At 32.0% G+C, this 21,889-nt stretch overlaps 1 protein-coding gene across 1 annotated transcript; it reads left to right on the top strand.

Annotated features, from left to right (window-relative positions):
• Nucleotides 1–206: 206 nt before the first annotated feature.
• Nucleotides 207–13,126, top strand: LOC139086141 (protein gooseberry-like). Its single transcript, XM_070634472.1, has 3 exons — nucleotides 207–552; nucleotides 10,181–11,420; nucleotides 11,757–13,126. Exons 1-3 carry the CDS (start codon nucleotides 492–494, stop codon nucleotides 11,878–11,880), a joined length of 1,425 nt encoding a protein of 474 aa, XP_070490573.1. The 5' UTR covers nucleotides 207–491; the 3' UTR covers nucleotides 11,881–13,126.
• Nucleotides 13,127–21,889: the final 8,763 nt, after the last annotated feature.

Here is a 21,889-nt window from a genome sequence, read left to right as displayed (position 1 = left end):
ATTTATTGTATACAGTTTGATGCTAAACGATCCCGTCAACAATATTAACAAACGTTTGTGGTCTCACACATGCACAAGTATCGTTGTAGAGTGAGAGAGTATCATGTTACTAACTACACTGTTCATGGGCGGGGCAATAGGCAGCACAAAAAGAAATGAACAAAAAAAAATGTTTAACACAACAAACAGAGAATAAGAGAAGCAGCAACAAAAAAATATCAAGAACTGATCAGTCGAGTTTCTCGAATGCTCAGTTGCAGTTGAAATCTCGTAACAACCTGTTGCAAGTCCTTGAGTGAATATTATTTCGGTGAAGAAGAACAAAATTCTTGAAGTTTTAAAAAAAAAATTGAGATTATTTTTGTGACTTAAAAATAAGGAATAAGAATTTCATGTGAAAAAAAAAAGAATATTAAGGAACAAGTTTCAAAAAGCAATTCCAAAGAGACAAAAAAAAAATTATTACTTGAAAGTTTTGGATAAAATTTATTATGACAATGACGATGAGATCATTAGAACCAACACCATACTTTGCTGGATATCCATTTCAAGGTAAGTGTTTTTATTGGACTTGGAAAAGTTCCTCATTCCTGACATCTGATATAGTCAAGTATTTGAAGTTTTTTCCTCCACTACGTAATTGCACAAAAGAAGAAGGTACAGAATAAGCACAAAACTTGTAATTTAAGAAGAATTTTTTCAAAAAAGTCGCAACTTCAAAAGTATTTGCAATAAAAAAAAGTTTCTCGTCTGCAACTGTAATTAATTTATCGAATGTTTCGCTTTCAAAAAAGGCAAATACAGAGCATGTAAATAACTCATTTGATGAGATGCTCAGTCGTGCTGAATATTTTCATAATTCAAATGTTCAATATTGAATTAAGAACACTTCTAATTATGTGAAAATAAATATGAAATATTTATACGTTTAATGAATTTGACATATAGATAGGCAAAAGTGGATGTTATTAATGTAATGAAGCTCATGCATAAGCTTTTGAGAACTAATGAATTGAAATCAAGTTGTTGATGCTTTTTAATTGCAAACTGTTTGAGTTTATAGTTAGGTTAGAGTGTTTAATTAAGTTAAAATGTTGAAATCATGTTTCAAAGCTATTTTGACTTGAAATTGCAAGGTTTAGAACTTTTCCGTAGCTTCTTACTAGCTTTAACTAGCTAAGAAACCAAATATTAGTTAGAAATTCATTGCATTATTATTATTATTATTATTATTTATTTATTTATCGCTCTGTTAAAAGCAAATCTTGAAAGTGGCCTAATCATAACTTTGGTGCTGTGTTTGACTCATTTTAACTCAGCATACAGCTTCAATAGCTGAATATTGATTTATTCCAAACTGCAAAATCAATTGCACAACCAATTTTCAACTCAATGCATCAAATTAGCTTTTAATTCCACTTCCAAACTTTAAAAATGATTTCAAAAATTGTTCAATTCAAAATCCTCAAATTCCAACTTTTCCAATCTCAATTCAGCATTCAAACTGCATTTAAACTCAACATAAATTCTCCGAAATGAATTTCGTATCAAACAGAAGGTTTCAAGTCAATTAATATGATCCAAAAAAAGGTTCAATAAAGATTAACACATTTATATCCAATAAGGCACTTTTGCATCGACCTTAAAAATAACTTTAAAATTCTTTTGATTCTCTATTATTAATTAGTAAACATTTTCACAGCTTAGTCAGGCATAAGAAAAGAGAAACTGAAAAAAGGATCATAAGTGGATCCCTTATACCACACGAGCTTGTTGTTGATTAATAGCTCGTGATATTAAATTTTAAGTCCCACGTTTTAATATAAATTAGATAACAGTTGCAATGCAACAGAAGAAGAAGAAAGGAACAACAAAAAATTGTAACAAAAGATCAAAAAAAATTGCCCTTTTAATCCGTCGGCGGTCAGGCTCTTTTAATATCATATATGGGAATAAAAAAAAGCCTCAAAAGGCAATCCCGAAAAAACATTAAAAAAATTGAAGAAATAAAAGGAACAATATGTTGTACAATGATTTTGACATTTTGTAGAAGGTGAAAAATAATATAGCACCAAACAATCTGTCGCTTCTTTTAAAGTCCTTTCTCTTCTTCTGTTATTCTATATTCTTTTATATTAGAGAGATTCCCATCATGATGTACCTGCAACTCAAGATCTATTTAGATCACAATTTGATGATTGCACAAAAGAGATTACACAAAATATTTCTATGGAATTCCAAAGTGTTTCTACACTTTTTTATATATTTTTTTTTCCCATCACACAGCACCGACGAATGGAGAAAGAAGCCACATAATAAAGTCTCGTGCTCGCTCACAATCGTCTAATCCGCCATTCATCTATGTCCAATTTATTTTAATTACCAATATGCCGCATGTAAAGATGATGGACATAAAAAAAAAATGTGCGAAATTGTACATTAAATGTCGTTAAAAGTACAATGGTGGATCCTTATGGGGAAATTGTTAGGTTAATTTTATGGATGTTGAACTTTATTGTTGATGTTATGTTCTTAAGTGATGTGGAATGGGACTCTTGAAATGTTAAATAGGTGGAAGTGCATGAGTAGCATGAAGTAATAGTAAGAATGTCATTTAAATATTGCACTTTGTCATATGAATAAGTAGCCCATGATAGATCAGTGGTAGAAGCATGTGATAGGCAATTGAAGGGCATGGGTTCGAATCCCACACAGAACCTGGGCTGTTGTTTCAGAATTGTATCTTTTCTGTTAGGCAAACAGCCCTAGAGCTTTGTGACTGACTCAGAATGCTTGATTAGGCAATTCAGTTGTCTTAGGGTTCTCAGTCATCTTAAGAACTAGACTCAGTCAACTACTCTAAGTCAAGTCACATTTTACATGCAAAATTCTGAATTTACTCAACTTAAAGCCTTTAAATTCCTGAATTTTGTGACTCCATTGACTTCATGACATAAATTATGAAACAAGCTCCAACTTTTACCGATGCACAACTCACGCACAACAACCCCAAGTTCCTTATCAACATCTCTCCCATGCCAACAATTCCGAGAATTTCAGATGAGCCTACCACAAGTTTAAATCTCACAAAAATTTCCCCCAAGGGATCGATTCTCATTTAATAATAAAGAAAAAAAAACTTTTAATGCTCATTTAAATATGAAAATCAATGAGCATATTTTCGGCAGTTCATAAAGTTCTGCTTCTTCTTATTGACGTTAAAATTTTTTTTTTAAGTAACGAAACTTATGGAAATTTATGGAAAATATTAAAGAAGAATTAATGCATGTTACAAAACAACAAAAAAAAATTGAGAAGAATGAAGGCAAGAAAGAGAAAAAAAAAGTCCATCAATGCGCTTCGGAAGAGAAAATATCGCACCAGTTAAGCCCGTAATAAAAGAAATGAAATATAAGATAAAGAAGAATTTCAGTAATGAGTAAGCACAAAGAAGGCAATAAGTGTCTTTTTTTTTCGGCAGACACTCTGGCGCGATTTTTTTTTTATTATTATTATTGTAAAAGGTCTTTTTCCATCGTTTTGCATACGCTTTATGCTACGTAGTCTCATCTGAGATCTCATAACCGTTTTTATTATTTTTTATGGACCTTTAGTATGGTATGAAGGAGTGAAGAGAGATGAAAAGCACAGTACAAATCGAATACAAAAGAAACATCGTGTAATATGTTATTATATTATGATGACGATAATAAATATATCGGTGGAATAGCTCTACACTGTAGACCGGCATTTCTTTGATCTTTTTTTCTTCTTTCATCTCCTTCAACATAATGCTTAGTCGATGCCTTGATTTAACATTTTTTTTTTTGCTTCTTCTCCTTTCCTTCTCAATATACATATCGATTATGATTATATAGTTTCTTAATATATACACGAATTTGGTATTTTTACACACTCTCTTTGCGCGTACACGCGGCTATTTTTTTGTTTTGTGTCTTGATACACAAGAATTTCATAAGCGAAAAAGAATTCCTTTAAATGAAATTTCAACACCATCAATTTTATTTTCGGATATGAAGTCTTCTTTCTTTGGTGCTTCGATGTGAGAGATGAGACTTTTTTTTTTATTCACATGCTGGATGTAGCTTAATTGAGCACATTTTTTTGGAATGATTGATGTGATTTATTGGTCAGTTTGGATGTGATTTTGCATTGAACTCTTTGGATTCAATTTTTTGGAGGGAATTATTGATTTTTTGAGAGTATGAAGGGATAATACCATGTCTAGTGTAGTCACTGGTCTTCTATTTCCAATTGGAATAGGCAATAGAATGCTTGAGCTTGACACTGACTGGACATCGACTAGTTAATACGTATTATTGATCACTAGGGCAATATTAGCTTCAAAATCTAGCTAATAAGCCTAGTTCATCGATCCTAAAGCCCTAATCCTAAGACAGTACCCCAATCTAAAGTGAGGACCCCCATCAATCCCTAAAAATATCCAAAAACCTCAAAACATTCATAAAACTGTTAATAAATTCAGCAAATCACTCCCAATTCCCCAAAATTTCATACAAAACCTTCAATACCATCCACAAAACATTCAATCTACCTCGACTGAAAAGGTATCGCGGCACAGTCGATTGTAATCAATAATCGTGGCACGAAAATATCATATGAGAGAATGATGTTTGTGTATGCCCAGTGAGATACAGATTATATGAATTTCAAGTCTATATTGTTATTATTATTAACATCATCATGATGTGTGCAATTTATCTATTATAAAAAAATTACAAAAGTACTCGTTCTTATCGAGTTACTTCAGCGCATTTTTGTCCCAGCGATCAGTAATTGATTTTTAAGTCAGTTCCATGTCTATAGAACAAGATCCAGTAGGATCCATATAACTCCCAGATCCCTCTCAGTTCCATGTCCACAAAACAATATCCAGTAGAATCCAGGTCACTTCCAGATTCACAAAACAAGATCCAGTAGGATCCAGGTCACTTCCAGATCCATAAAACAAGATCCAGTAGGATCCAGGTCATTTCCAGATCCACAAAACAATATCCAGTAGAATCCAGGTCACTTCCAGATTCACAAAACAAGATCCAGTAGGATCCAGGTCACTTCCAGATCTAAAAACAAAGATCCAGTAAGATCCAGGCCACTTCCAGACCTAAAACATAAGATCCAGTAACATCCAGTAACATCCTGGTCACTTCCAGACCTAAAGCATAAGATCCAGGTCACTTCCAGACCTAAATCATAAGATCCAGTAAGATCCAGGTTGCTTGCAGACCTAAAACATATAACTTCCAAAAATTTAAGAACTTCATCATTTAACGGATTTTCATAATTCAAACCTCATAACGGTCAAAAAAAATTCAAACATTTTTCAGTAAACACTGTAAAAACATCGACAAACATTGAAAAACACTGTAAAACAATGAAAAAACGTGTTGTTGTTTTTGTTGTTGTTGTATATGAAAATGAAAAACTGTTAATTATAGTATTTATGCTTTGATTTGAAACTTTTAAATGCCCGGGGCGCCAATAACTTTATGGAACTGATCTTTTAAAACCATTCCGAGCTCTCTACGATGTCTAGTATTCGAGATCTCGCGTTCCAGCCGACCGACCGACCGACCGACCGACCGACCGACCGACCGACCGAACGACCGACCGACCGACCGAACAAAGTGTCTTATTAAGCTACCTTTTTGAAATAAATTTCAAAAATGCGCTAAAAATATTCCAAAAAAAGAAAGAGTAAGGCATGAATGTGTCTGTAGAATAAGAGAATTTATTAATTGAAAAATGATTTCATTCAATTTCATAATAATTTTCTTAGATAAATCGTCGCCGTACGGTCTAATGTACAAATATAACCATACCTCCATTTATTTTACGGGACTGGAAATGGGTGGATATGATGTGCGATGTGTTGAAGTCAAGCGAACATTTATCTAATCAACACATTGTTTTTTTTCTTCATCTCTTCTTTATATTACTCGTGCCTAGCCAGCAAATTATTTATGATATTAGTTAATAGTGAGGAATTAATTATGTTATTATAAATCATATTTCAACATGATTTATTGCTTTGATTACTGTCTAATAAAGTTGAAAAAAGATGAAGAAGACACTGCCATGCCCGAAAATCTCGCCACACATAAATAAAATTGTGTATGTTGTACACAATATGTCAGAAATGTGAATGAAATGATTAAGTCTTGTGAAGACTCTGCGTCTAGTAAAGTGTACGACAAAACTGGCAACTTCTTTTCGGGCTTAAATGTTGTAATGCTTATGCTGTATGATGTATCATTATTGCTGCTGATTTATTCTTGTCATGATTTTTGTCAGCAATATCTTGTGTGAATGATGATGTGGATTTGGGGGTGTAGTTAGGGATTTTAAGGCACTTCTTACCCTCTTAGCTACATCTCTGGCACGTGGGATCCACTGAATGGATAAATAACAAGCTAGTCGCATTGATAATTTTTTTGCATGCCAAAATAACTCAGTTCTGATCTGGTTCTTGCCATTTTTAGTCATATCTCGTGATTTGCGTGGGGTAGTCTGCGACTAAAGGTAAAAAATATTATGTAAATGTATGCAGCGTTAGTGATTTTGTCTTCTTCACATCCCCAACCGTTATATTCGGCAACTTATCAAAGGAAAAAAAAATCAATGGATGAGAAGATTCTTTTTTAATTTAATTTCATCTATTAATATTAAATATTTTGATGACATCATTATAAAAGGAGAAGAATGATGAAATATACGGCGATAGATGAAAGGAATAAGAGACTATAGCTTATAATAGGTGAAACATCATAATACAAATGAAAAGAAAAGAAAGAATCATTTATCTTATATCGTTTTTCTATTCTTTTTATTTTTGTGTCGAGTCCATTACATGCCACACAATAATATAGCACCGACCGGGCAGCCTTCATTTGATCAACTAAATTAACAATTTATATTGCCTTTTTTCTTTAAAATGACCTGAGAAATTTAATTTATTAATAACAAAAATGCTCTCTTTTTGGACGGTCAACAGAGACAGATTGTGATGTATTTGATCCATAATGTACATGCTGAACAATAAAATATTCATATTTAATAATAAATGAAATCATATATGAGAATGGAATGAAAGGGAAAAGGTGATGAAATATGAAGTGTATAGCGGCATATACAAAAAAAACACAAGAAGTATGATGGTCAGTGTTGATTCACTTTTGAGAGTTCCGAGTGCAATATTGTGTGTAATTTATCAGAATGAAGGGTAAAATATCATAATTTGCATGGGAATATTTATGATTAATAATTTAACGGTTTTTAAAAATTTGAAACTTTGTAACTGAAAATTTTCTCACCTCGAGATTTGTTTTGATGATTTTGAGGAATCTACGCTGTTTTAAAGTCACGAAAATCACTTAATGAATTTAAAAAAGTAGCAAAAGTAATACAATGCAACATTAAGTATCAAATTCCCAAGACAAACAGTAAAAAATCAATCTTTCATTTTTCCCAACAATTTCAAAAAAGCCACAGCGAAAATGAATAAGTGACTAATAAAACTATTAAGAAATCATACACAAAATAATTCAACAAATCGTGAAGAAATTATAAGGGATGTTAATAACATATCGTATGGTATTGCCGTCAGTGCTTAATATGTAATTCACTCTACACGATATCTACATTGGAAAGAGTGAGATGCGTCAAAGGATGGAAAATACAGTAAATGATGTGCATATTTTGTTTAATGTTTTTCGTGAAAATTTCACACGTTTCTACTCGGTTGAGTTTTATTTTGTTGCCAACAATTGCAGTATTCTTACCCCCTTACCAAGATATCTCCTCTCCTTTCCTTCATCATCATTCGCTGCTATGCTATCATGATTACGATGATGATGATAGGCACCAAAAGCATAGTAATTTGAATCGAGTGTAAACATGGTCATTAAATATCGCCACTTCCATGGCTATTTTCTTCTTTTCTTTTTTTTCATACCAAACAAACCAACAACATAACATAGTCGCTCTTTTCATCTTCATCTTACTCTCTCACTTGTATAGTTGTCGGCATCTTCTGATCACTAAACAACAAATTGACCATTGATTTATTCAGACTATATTAAGATGATGATGATGATGGAAATATTTATTGAAGTATGCTGCGAGTGCACACGAACTTGTGAGGCTTTTTTCCATGTATTTAATTCAATTAAGTAATTTCTTTTTTTTTCAATTCCTCTATTCCTTTCATTTCATTTTTTTTTTACGTTGTGTTAAAAAGAAATTGCAGAAAATCATTGCATATATATGTATTAATATCTATGATATTGTTAATGCCTTCATGTTGCGAATGGAATGTCTTAAAAAAAGTAAGAAGAAGACTTTGTTAAAAAAAGGAAGACAGAAAATATCACACACGATGAATTTCTCACAATACTCAACGGCTCTTTACATGCTTTAATGAACATTGATAGAAGAAAGTACATTTAAAGACTTCGAGTACAATGGACTCTATATTGGATGGACATACAAAAGCAATTTTCATTTATCACAAAAGAAAAAATAATTCCCAAAAAAAAGAAAAATTCAATCTACAGTAAAAATGAAAAGGATCAGTTCAATTGTGCATGAAGCCTCGTCTAAACTAAAATTAAGTTGTTATGACACAAACAAAAAAAAGCAGATGAGGAATCAAAAAAATAAAACCAAATGAAAACTGTTCGACCATATGAGCCGATGAATAACTTTCATTCTCCTTAACATATAGGCCGTACACTAAGTTCTTGAAGAATTGAGAGATAGACAACAAATTGTTGTTGTTGGCCTTTTTATGGTTTAAGAAAATGATTGAATCCAATCTGTTCAAGAATGAAATGGACAAGATAAAATTTAATTTAAAAACATTACGAAATGCTTCCTTTACCCCCTCAATTTTTATTGTTGAGAATTCAATTTTCTATCATGTGCATGAGTTGGTTTAGAGATTCCCAACTGTGAGAGAGGCTAACGAGGTATGAAGGTGTTATGGGAAATTTGCTTTGTTGTTGACAGAATGGTTGATGTCTTGATGTAATTTGAGATTTTTGGAAGATTTTTTGTGATTGGAGTAGGTAGGGGGATGCAGCTTGAATGGGTGAGGAGATGGGTTGTTAGAAATTGGGATGAAGACCCAATTGATGTCTTGAGCATTAAATCATATTAGCAATAATCAATTAGCATTCTTGAAAGATTTAATCTGATGGTAATCGAACCCATGCCTTCACAAAAGTGAGTGGTTGTCCAACCACTTGACTACAGATGCCGTAGTACCTTACTAGCAGATACAGCTACATATGAGTTGATATTCTACATTCTTCTGTACTCTGAAACTACAATTCAGTAACATGGCAAATGCCATACGTACACAATTGAATAATACACTACAAACTACTTCAAATTCACATAGAAGGGTGTCAAATGTTTCATTTACCTCCAGGCAGCACTTGCCTTTATTACCTCATCGAATTCATCCTCCCTCATCATCCTCAATACACCCTAACCACTCAAAAATCAATCCCGACATCCAAGAACCCCCACACCACGTGCATATACTGTTATTCTAGGTGTATATGATGATGATGAGACTAAGGCATGTTGCTCTTGCTTCATTCTTTATTTATTGGATTCTATGGATAATCTCTAGCTTAACAGAAAACGTAAATATTGAAGATAAATACTTGTTGTATCGATGGCTAATAACATTTTCGTTATGATACCTGTGGCTCTTTGCTCTTTTCCTACATACTTCTTATTCCTTTTTTTTAATCTCTTTCTCTCTCGTCTTTATTATTTTTTTTGGAACTGACAAAAAAAGAAAATCCTTATAAAATATTTAAACAATTTCATGTCTTGTGCCTTATAATCTTCTCTCTTGTACTTTATTTCACAATTTTTTTTCTGTACCTTTTTTATTTATTTTTAAAACCAAACAAATCTTTCAGCCAACAAAAAATAAGAAAGAAAGATTCTTTATCTTCCTTCATCATCTTTCTTCTGTGTTTCGTTTGTTGCCTTAAAGGCCAAAGCTATGAAGAGGAATTAATCAAATATTTAAATTAAAAAAAGATGGAAATAACTTCTTAGTATTCCTTTTTCATTAACAAATCGACTAAATCCGCAAATTTTATGTTAATATTTACAGGTCAAGGTCGTGTAAATCAACTTGGCGGTGTCTTTATCAATGGACGTCCACTACCAAATCACATTCGTTTGAAGATTGTTGAGCTTGCTGCCGCCGGTGTTCGTCCATGCGTTATTTCCCGTCAATTGCGCGTATCTCATGGTTGTGTATCAAAAATCTTAAATAGATATCAAGAAACTGGATCAATTAGACCTGGAGTCATTGGTGGTTCAAAGCCACGAGTAGCAACACCAGAAATTGAGACAAGAATTGAAGAACTTAAAAAAGAAAATCCAGGCATGTTTTCATGGGAAATTCGTGAGCAATTAATCAAAGAAGGAATTTGTGACAAGCAATCAGCACCATCAGTTAGCAGCATTAGTCGTTTATTGCGTCAGAAAAATGTAGGCGACGGTGAAACAGAAATACCAAATGATTATTCAATAAATGGAATTCTTGGACAGTCAGATGAAAGTGATACAGAATCGGAACCAGGCATTCAATTAAAACGTAAACAAAGACGATCAAGAACGACATTTAATGGTGAACAATTAGAGGCATTAGAACGTGCATTCGCTAGAACACAATATCCAGATGTATACACACGTGAAGATTTAGCACATTCGACAGGTTTGACAGAAGCTCGTGTACAAGTTTGGTTTTCAAATCGACGTGCACGTCTCCGTAAACAACTCAACAGTCAACAAGTTCCAGCATTCAACTCAAATTTATCATCATTCAGTTCGCAATATGAAGCACCACTTCAAATGCCTCCAGCACAAACATCATTTGCATCATCAATGCAGTCATGGAGTCAGCCCTATACACAACAATCAACACAATCAGCATTTAATCATATCGCAGCACCAATGGTTACCAGTTCAGCTGCATTGAGTCCAGCCTCATTAAGTTCAAGTCCCGTTCATGGATCAACCGCATCAACCATACCTCAAAGTACATCAGCATCATCAATCTCTGGCAATAACAATAACCATAGTATGAATATGAATTACAGCACTTATTCATCATCAATTGCCGAACATAATAATTCAACTCCACCAATTCCAACATCATCACACAATCATTTAAGTTCAACTCCACCCACACCGCCAGTTACAGCCTCAGCCTATCCATTCTCATATAGCAGTGCTGTACCATCATTTGATCAAACATCACAATGGCGTGCTGCAAGTATGACAATGCAAAGTAAACCAACGATGGCAATGTCAAACACAGGATTCGAGTGGGATGCAGCTTACAGGTAAAAACATCACATGCTTGACATTATTAAAAGCTATTTGTTGTTAATTCAAGTAACATTTAGTTGAATTATTAAGTACGTGGCTTTTATGTACATGCAGCTACACAAAAAAATAATAGTAATTAAAATGACATTCATGCTTTTAAAGCTTCCGTTTAACAATAATTTAATAATTTTAATTAAATGCATAAAAAAAAAATTAATGTTTATCTCATTTGTGGCGATACTCTGTGTCGCCTGATATAATTTTCATGTACAGCTACGATTCTTGCTTAATTCTCTTTTTAATTTAAATGCAACATTGTTTTAATCAATCTTTATTTTTTTTAATTACAGTTCCTTTTTCGCAACAAACATGAATCATTATGGTCAGACGACGACAGCCAGCGGACATTCACTATCGCCGTCTAGCGCTGATGCTAAATCATATCACGGATTGGAAATTAATCGTGTTCATTAATATTGATATGATAATTATGTTTTTTACGTGTTTGACGTGTGAAATTAACGAAAAATTGTTTGAAATGGAGATGAACAATTTATTATCTAAAATGCATGCCTTAGCTACTCGATGTGGACTGGATAATGAGTGAGACAACTATTGTCATTGAAATGTAATTAAATGATGAAATTGTAAATGACGGCGGGTAAATGATTGTTTAACAAATTTGAATAATATCGTGAAATGGAGTATATAATTAGATGATAATTGAGATGCATCGATGTTATTGATGCGCTTTTGATGAATAGGTTGGAAACTTAAACTTTAAAATTGCATAAAAGTGAGAAATAATTGAAGTTTAATGGGACAAATTGAATTTTATTGAAATAAATTGAAGTTTTAAAAGAATTTGAAGCATTTTTGATGCAAAAATGAAAGGAAAGAGATTTTTAAACTTAATTTGTTTGGTTAATATGCAAACTAAAAAGTAAAAATTGACTTCATTCATTTTTGCATCACTTAAAAGAAGCAAAATGAATGTTGCATCATTCAAAAGAGGCAGAAATTCCTTTTTGCATCATTCAAAAGAAGCTGAATGACTTTTAGCATCAATTACTGAAGTCAAAATATTTTTGCATCATTTGAAATCAGAATGATATGATTCTGCTTCATTTAAAAGAAGCAAGACCAGTTCAAGATGCAAAAAGGATTTTTGGATTGATTGAAAGATGCAAAAGTATCATTTGAAACATTTTTGCTTCATTTTGTTGATTCTTGCTTCCAAATTTCAATTTTTTAAAGTTTTGTATCAAAATTCTTAACTTTATTAAGTTTTACTTCAACTTTTGATAAGTTTTGCTTCAAAATTATCAATTTTTGTTGAATTTTGCTTCAAAGTTTTCAACTTTTGCATCCGTTTTGCATCATAACAACAGCAAAACATTCTTGCATCACTAAAATATGCAAAATAACTAAGTTTCAAACTAAATGTTATTGAATTTACATTGTATTGAAATCAACTCAATTATCAAACTCATTCCATCCTCCACACAAAACGACAAACCTCCCCCCAGTAAAATCAATTCATTCACCCGCCGTTTAAAATTATGTAAAATAGAACCAAGAGAATTGTTGCAAAGACTTTACACCAAAATCAAATTGTTATCAAATTGTGTATACTGATATATAATATAATAGGATTAATAATTCATAGTTTTTGTAAGTAAAATGTATTATAATCCTTACATTTTGGTACCCAGTTATAGACAGAAACCTTTTTTTATTCACAAAACTAAATTTTATATCTGTAGAAAGTATTTTTAATTATAAAACAGTTTTTTTGTAGAAAAGGATGAACAATCTTCATGTAAATATAAAATTTCTATTTTAAATAACAATAAAGAATGATAAAAAAAAAATTTATGTAGAAAAAGGAATTATGAAAATAAAATAAAGAAAAAAAATTATTTAGACACAAAAAACTTTATTTTTTTTATTCTTTTTGAAAGTAAAAAGGGATCAGACATTTCATTATCATTATGTATGCGATACAATGCCAAGTTATGTCTCATATATGTATATATGCTCTGTAGAGAACGAAAGGAAAGAGAAAGGCCCGAGAAAACAGACATTAGTTATTTTAATCCAAGGGAATTTACTGACATTTTATTCTAAACGATATATTTACATCACATCCAATGCAGACAGAGATTTCTTCCATTTTTGTATTTTTTGTATTTTTTCAGAAGAGCATGTTAAAGTTTAAGTATGAGACATCTATTAAGAGGCTTGATATGAAGATCCTTTTGTGGTTTTGTATTTGTCATCAGAAGATGAAATAATTTATTAGAATTAACTTCAATCAAATATTTGATTCCTTATGTGGAATGGATACATTCTTCACAATATTAGGTCAGTAATAAGAAATTTTGGAATGTATTTACTTTAGATTATATTGACATTTTATAAGGAATTGTACTTCATATTTAATGGGAATTTATTCAAAGTTTTGATTAAATGCTTTGGAATTGGGTGATGCAATTTTGGTAGTTTTGTTCCTGAAATTCATGTCTATAATAACTATGGATTTTATTGAGTAGATGCAATCTAGCTCTATTTTGATTTGATTTGTGTTTCAGTTTAATATATGTTTACTGTACTAACCCGGTCGGCACACACTACTGTTACCAAAATTGATTTGAAACCGCAATTTATTTAGCGCCAATTGGCTACAACGACCAAATTAGCCAATTGAGTTGGATCATCTTTAAATTTTAAATAATCATGCAAAATTTAAATCCAAATTATTTCTAATTTTGAATTTAAGCATAAGAAAGTTGAGATTGACTTTATTTTGGACGCACAGATTACTTGGGAGTAACTTGATTACTTCTTACAGAGACTACTTGGTCCTTAGTATACTGCTATATTGACACCAAGACACTATAGTCTCTATAGCAAATGAATTTTAAAACTTTTAATCCTTCCGACACAAGGATCTAATTGCCCGGCAACGCCACAACTTCCTAACAGGTTCGTCTTGACCGATCGACATAAATTATTCATACCCAGCCAATAGGTTGCCATATGGCATTCAAATGACAATTATCATGTTAAATCCCTCTTGAATACCATGTGGCCGTCACTTGACAGCCAAGAAGAACTTGTGCCGATCAAGATGTTTGCTTTTATTAACATCAAATTGCCGACGACTCTCTTAATAGCCATTAAGCTTCCAAATCGACAAAAAATTCCATTATTGTTAACAAAAATAATCAAAAATAAACCTTAAAAGAGTTGATGCCTATCCCACAGGCTAAATGTCTTTATCCTACCCAAAACTAAGTTAAATCAACCTGATTATTAACATTATAACTTAATTCCATTTTTAAAGTCACCCGCTAGCATTTTGAATGTAGTATCACATTCATAACCTCCCTCAGGACATGACCTACCCCAAACATATTGAACTTCATGAATTGAATAATAAATTCAAAAGACAAACAGATATTTACTTCACATAAATTCTAATTTAACTAAACAATTGAGTAAATTTTCAATGACTTTTATTCCAAAAAATGCTACAAGCACAAACAAAAGCAACAGACTTATTGTCGACATGATTCCAAAACAACATAAAATTTTGTTTTAAAATTGAATTCGATATAAATTTTCAATTCTGTCTTTCTATTTCATTATAAAAATTGGATAAAAGGCATTAATACATAGTATAAGCGATTATTATGTTCACATAATCAACAAAAGTATGGAAAAATATCTGGGAGCATTGATTATTTAATTTAACCAACATTTTAAAACTTCCTATTTAAGAAAAACATAAAAATATACACATTTTAAATTTCTTGTCTATTCATATGCAGGGAGTATTGATAAGTGAGGTTACAAGGAACTTGAGATTTTAGGACTTTAGCATTTATTGTTAAAGTGAGCATTGCACTCAGCGTTGCATCAGTGACAGGCAAAAACCGTACAATTTCTTGATAATTTGTACGGATTTTTTAAATTAAAACCTTACAGATTGTCAATGATTTTATGGTTTTTGCTTGTTACAGATGCCTTTTTTTCAACTCTAATTGCACTTGACACTGGTAACACTAGTAAGAACTAACGAATGATTAATCAAGATTCAAGTGCCAACTAAGGAACTCGAATAGCATAAGTCACTAAATTGATCAAGAATCCGGCAATAGTCCAGCATGACGCTGACATTGCTATTGAATTGGTTTAAATCCGGCTTCATGTTAGAATCACGCCCTAGGCTTAGAAACAAGGATTTAGAACCGCAAAATCCATACAAATACCTCTAAATCAGAGTTGCAAAACAGGCACCTGTGAAAGGTAAAAACCTTACAAATTCTTGACCATTTATATGGTTTTGTAAGGAAAATCTTACAGATTACAAAGAATTTGTACGGATTTTGCCTGTCACAGGTGCCTGTTTTGTAACACTCTTCTAAATGCCTCGATATTTCATGCATTCCATCATTTGGATATTAGATCTTCAAAGTAGCCGAACGTTCCCTTACTTGAACAAAATATTGATTATTTTCTATTAATTCAGCATCCTTAAAATTGATAAAATTTGAAGAATTTGGTATCCTAAATTGAAGAAATTCCAATTCAACTTGTGCAGTATCCTTACATCAGTAATATCCTTAAATATCCCAGCTATCATTGTCAACCGACCCCGACAAAGCAATCCTTAGAGCTATTATAAAACAAATTACCTAATTTTCTATTGTTTGGTTGACATTTCACATACAAAGAGCCCGAGAGTCGAGAAATCCAAGTTGAGAGAGAGAATGAAAGAAGAAAAAAAAAATAATTTTTATGGGCTTTGCCATTGCCATGAGGAGTAAGGCAAGTCAGTAAAAAGAGAAGAAAAAAAAAAAATAAAAGTCATATTTCATTCCATTCCATAGACCACCCTGAGATGTTACATGGCAAAAACCTAGTCGATGACAACTCAGTGATTATTTTCTAATAAGTATTTTCTATTGTCCACAAATGATTTGTTATCCAACGCTCCATGTTTCTCTCTTTTATGCATTTCGATCGTTATGGGAGTTCTGTTCTTTATTTGCTACTCTAATATATTAAGAAATTCTTCTATTTTTTTGATCTACAATACACAAAAAATGAGAAGGCAATTCTCATAAAGATTTCTTTCTTGAGGTTCTATTGTTGAGCATCCTTTAAGCGATGCCGATTTTCAAACTTTTTTTTTTTCGGTAGCAATTGATTTGGCAGTGATAACAAAAACATGTCCTTGCGTGATTTATTTTGTTCGGTGCAGTGCAAAAAAAAATGTAGAATTTTTTATGAGATCAAAGGACCTCACAGCTTCATGATTCTCACGTTCCTTTATGCGGACGGTAATGAAAAATTTTCTTCTTTGATGCTCGTCAAATAAGTCATTGAAATGTTTTTGCAGTGCATGAGCACTTGTTTAGTTTTGTTGAAATTGCCGTTGGTGAAATAATGTGAAATTGTTTGGAGTTTTTTGTAATTTTTAAAGGGTTCTCATCATGATGCATGCTGTGTGATTTCTGACTAGTGATGACAGCTTCCTTTGGTGATGAGGATGGTAGTGATTATTATGAGAATTTTAGGAATCCTTGCAAGAATCTTATTGTGTATCTAACTTTCATTATTGGACATGCACTTGCTTTTTTTGGTCAGTTCTATATATTTCTTCTTATTCTTTAGCGTTAAACTTAAACTAAACTAGTTTGCGCTCTGTCATGTCAGGTTTTGTCAATCTTTAAGTTTAATTCTATGCAATTATCACTAAATGACAGTTTTTAAGGGAAATAGTCAAATTCTACAGTTGTCTAGTGATTTAACATGAATTTTACAAGAATTTGATGTCAAACTTCTTCTTGAAGATGGCTAATTTGGTGGTTAACTTGACATGTTTTCTAACTATTGAAAAGATAGACAGTAGCTTGAAATGACTGCACAAAGAATAAATTAAATGCTGACATCTCTACCACGCAGCTTTAAGCATTATAATGCATCATACAAGAGGCACAAAATAGCCGCGTTGACTCCGTAACACAAGGCAAACAATGTAGGTAAGGCGTCCTTCATCAATGTTAATGGTTAGATCCTAGCGAAACCAAAGTTGGATTTGAGTGCTTTTTTGTTATTTTTAGTCTTAACAAACGGAGATATTGCAGCGACCAAAAGAAGCCTAACGGAAAATTGACGATTATTGGGTGTTCAATTTGAAGGGTAAAAATGATTTTTACAGAATTGTCTCATTCGGAATAGTTAAGAAATAGTAATAAAAATGACTAAATCTAACTTGATTCAAACCCGAGCATCACTTTCTTACTTACTGCAACCATGTTCCTATGTGGTACTTAGACTACAACAAAAGACATGCCTTCTGATTCTTTTGCTGACTCTGACTTGGCTCTGACAAGGACATATGATTACCAAATCCACTAGATCATTTACAAAATATACATTTAAAGCCATACCTAACCTCTCCTTGATTTCTCTCACTCTCCAAAAAGTATTAAAATAAAAATCATGAATTATTATATTTTATGCCCAATGAATTATTCGAATTTTTAATAATTATTTACAGAATACATCAACATGAAATGGATATGAATAAATATCATACATATTTTCAAGGCATCATTAAACGCATATCATGTCGAGCATTTTTCAAGCTTTTTTTTTTGTGAATCAGCTATTGAAAATAAATTGAATAAAACATAAAACACTTTTATGTCTTCTGTGCAGCAGTAGAACATTAAAGTCTCATCAACTGACTTTTTATGCCAATAAAATTGACAATTTCACTTTAAATCAGAGAAGTTAATAGTCATGGCTTAATAGTTCTAGGAATGATTTAAATACTGAATGATAGATTAAAATTGTAAGGATTTAATTTGGATAGCTTAATTGGTTTTTAGTGAAAATTGAGGCCTTTTGTACTTGATGAAAAGGCTTATTGAGAATTAATTGCAATAAATTGGAGCATTATTGGTGATTTTTTGATTAAATTTTGGTAGAATTTCGGATCTATGAAGCCATACGACTCAAAACTACTTGAATCGAGTGCCGATTTTAAGAATCTAAAGTTGGTTCTTAGTTTGGATCAATAACCTGATAAAGTTCAGAAGCTGAGCAATCTATAGGAGTGGTAATACGGTTCGTGGCATTTTTAAAGCGTGTCGTGGCACACAGGTTGCTCACCACTGTGAGCCGCTTCAAAACGCTTGAAATATCTTGTGAGATTTGATCCCTCACACTTACTTGGCTGATCGCAGTGTTGATACCTTGTCTTTGACTCTGAAGTCAAAAGCAATCCATATCAACATGGGCTGATCGTACAGATCAATTTCAATGCAATTCTCCTTTAGGCATCTCTTTAAGCTATTTCTATCCCTGGCTTACGTCTGCCAATTATCGATACCAAATGCCATGCTTTCTGCATTGACAGCTTCTCTCTATGAGTTCTTATGCGTTCTCCTTGCGTTCTTTTAAGATTTGAACTCAGGAATTTAAATTCAACATTAATTTTCATGACTCAGATTTGCTAACTGAGCTCTGTAATTGCTCTTTAGCTTTTTATAAGCACTTTTAGTTCAAATCACTACTTAAGATATGCTTGATTTACTTCATTGAGTTGAAGTCTTAGTGAGAAACTTCCTTTTGATCAATTTTAAATATCAATGAATTAATTTTTCTCAATAATTAACAACTTGAGTTTAGACTGTGTAGCTAAAGAAAAGAACAACTTGTTTCGAATAAGGATCGAACCCGCGTTCTACAATTTCCTGTCGTGAGCTCTCACCCCGCCCTTGTCAATAAGCTATCGGGGTTATTCTTGAGCTTTGCAGAATGTCAATTTGAACTACTTTTCTAACATCAATGCTATTGGCTAGTTTACTCTTGTTCAATTATGTCCAAAAATATCAATTTACTGTTTATGCTGTTCTGTGATTGTATAAAATTAATGCTAAAGTTTAAACAAAACAACCATCAACATTATTATTTATGCGGTCTGCATATTTTACCACAAATTTTTTTTTTTTATATCCATTCGAATTTCAATTAATTAAAATAATGATTAATTAAAATTTTTCAAGAGATGTATTAACAATTTCACAAGTGCCTCATTATCCTCGTTTTTTTTTCCTCATTTTGCGATTATTTATTTATATTTAAAAACATGACAAATATTTAAGCACAAAAAAATACTTTTTATCATGTACTCACTATCGGCTTATTTCTCATTTTACGCAATTAACCTTTTCAGAAAATAAAGAGTCGATTTCATATTTTGTTATTTTTCATTCAGCCTGTAGCAATTAGTTACAGAAAAAACAAACGGTGCAAATGAAGTAGCAAGCGGAAAATTTTTGCCATTTGAGTCTGATATTCTGAAACACAAAAAAAAAAAAAAATTATGAAATTGTTGACGAAAAGTTTTGCGAAATTGAAAATATTTTCTGTTGTTAGGGGGGAATTTAGCATTGATGTAGCCATGGTAATACAGAGGTTTGATTACTTGGTTAATCACTGGAACCATGTTCCGATGTGGAGCCTATGTTTTCGCAGAAGGCTTTCTATCTAACTCTATTGCTGGTCTTATCACCAAGTTCATACAAATTATCCGTCTTTGTATCTAACTGATATTCTGTCAGAACCGACCTATGCCATGTTGATGAGAGGTTTGATTGGAAATGGCTAAATTAAAGGTTGACTGAATGGAACATCCTGAGAGTTATCAGTGGACCAGGGAAGGAGAGCTAGTACGAAGAATCAAGGTCCATAGGCACCGTTGGGTTGGACATGTTGTCAGGAGATCTGTTGAAGCTAAAATTAATAGAGTCTTTAAGGGAAACAATCACGAGGATGCCCAAAAAACTCATAGTATTCCCATGCTGTCGATAGAGATGATAATCCACATATCATTGGTAATTGGCAAGCGGTTGCCAGCAATAGAACAAGCTTCAGACGCCAACTAAGGACCAGTGAATTAAGTTGAAGGCTCACAGCACCTTCCATTACTCCATAATGTTACATTCCATCCGCACAGCTCCCCATTATTGAGAGGAAGTCGACTTTTTCATGTTTCTACCAGTTTCTACCTTAATTTCAACTTTTAAAATAATATTTAAAATATTAATTTTCCATAACAATTTTTCAACTAAACTCCATAATCTTTCATAAATAATGCTAAGCTAGCAACAATCCCCCCAATATTCATTAAACTCTCGCATTGAAGCAGCAAGGCAGTTTCTCTTCGTCCAAAATAAGTAAAGTACTTAATGACTATGATGAACAATATGGGCCATGAATAACTCAAATCATAATCTAAATGTATACGGTAGTATTTACTACAAAATTTATACCGTAGGATATCGAAATTATTGATGCTCCATAAATAAATCAAAAGCCTGCGTAATGAATGAATGAACAATTTTTTCTTACTTTTTTTTCCTTTTTTTCTACTCTTACTTGTTTTTCATTATGCTTTTACCTCTTTCTTGTGGCTGTGTTTTTGGTTTAGAATAGTCATTGATGTTCATTTTGGGTTAGATTGACATGATAAAGTAGAGAAAGAGCAAATATTTTGAAATAATTTTGGAAATTTAAAGATTTGGTCAAAATCTTTATTAAGGTTCAACTTTTGCCATGTTTTTAAGTCTATATTGCTGATAGCTAATTAAAAATGATGAATATTCATTGAATAATCATCAAAAAACTTTTTGAGGTGGGAAAAAATTTTGCTTCTTAATTTATTTTGAAGTTTAGAATTTAAAATGAACGTTTTTGCAATAATTCTACAACTTTGTTGCTTATCTTTGTAAGCAGTCAACAAGATCATCAACAATCAACAAAATTATGAATAATCAACAAAAATGCGTTTTACAGACATCAAGACAATTTAGATAATCTTCCAAATCTGCCTAAATCCATCCAATTTTCATGATTACTTTATAAACTAGACAGTCAGTGAATAAAGAAACGAAAAAATAAAATAAAATCAAGAGCAAGACAAGATACACTTTAAAAAGTCTAAAGTAAACGATCAGAGTATCATGTGAAGCATGAAAATTGTCTGGTTAAAGGTAGAAAACAAATTCATTTATTCGAATCGCGCCATAATTAGACGTAAAGAATTGTACCATTAAGTAACGCACATTTTGATTGGTTGCTTAATTGATTTCATAGATTGTTATACATTGAAATTTATTTCTGTAATATTTCGTGTGTTTACCTATCTCACTCACTCACTCATTCGTACACAGTCTGACTGTGTATGTTTGTTTTCCTTCCTTCTTCTTCTCGCATCGGACAAAATCAAATGAAATGAAGGAGAACAAAATAAAAATATTAAAAATTAAATTTTCATGAATTTCGCACAAAAAAAGAGCATTTTTAACAAACAATAAAAGGATGGAATTTTCAGTTGTGGATATTTTCATGAAACATTTCAGAAATATTAAAGTGTGTGAGTAGTGATCAATACCTACAT

This window comes from Chironomus tepperi, unplaced genomic scaffold, assembly GCF_022539635.2.
Source record: "Chironomus tepperi strain 1889 unplaced genomic scaffold, CSIRO-AGI_Ctep_v1 contig_85, whole genome shotgun sequence".
Taxonomy (NCBI): domain Eukaryota; kingdom Metazoa; phylum Arthropoda; class Insecta; order Diptera; family Chironomidae; genus Chironomus; species Chironomus tepperi.
Note: the sequence above shows the minus strand (reverse complement) of the source record. Positions and strands in the feature narration are given on the sequence as shown.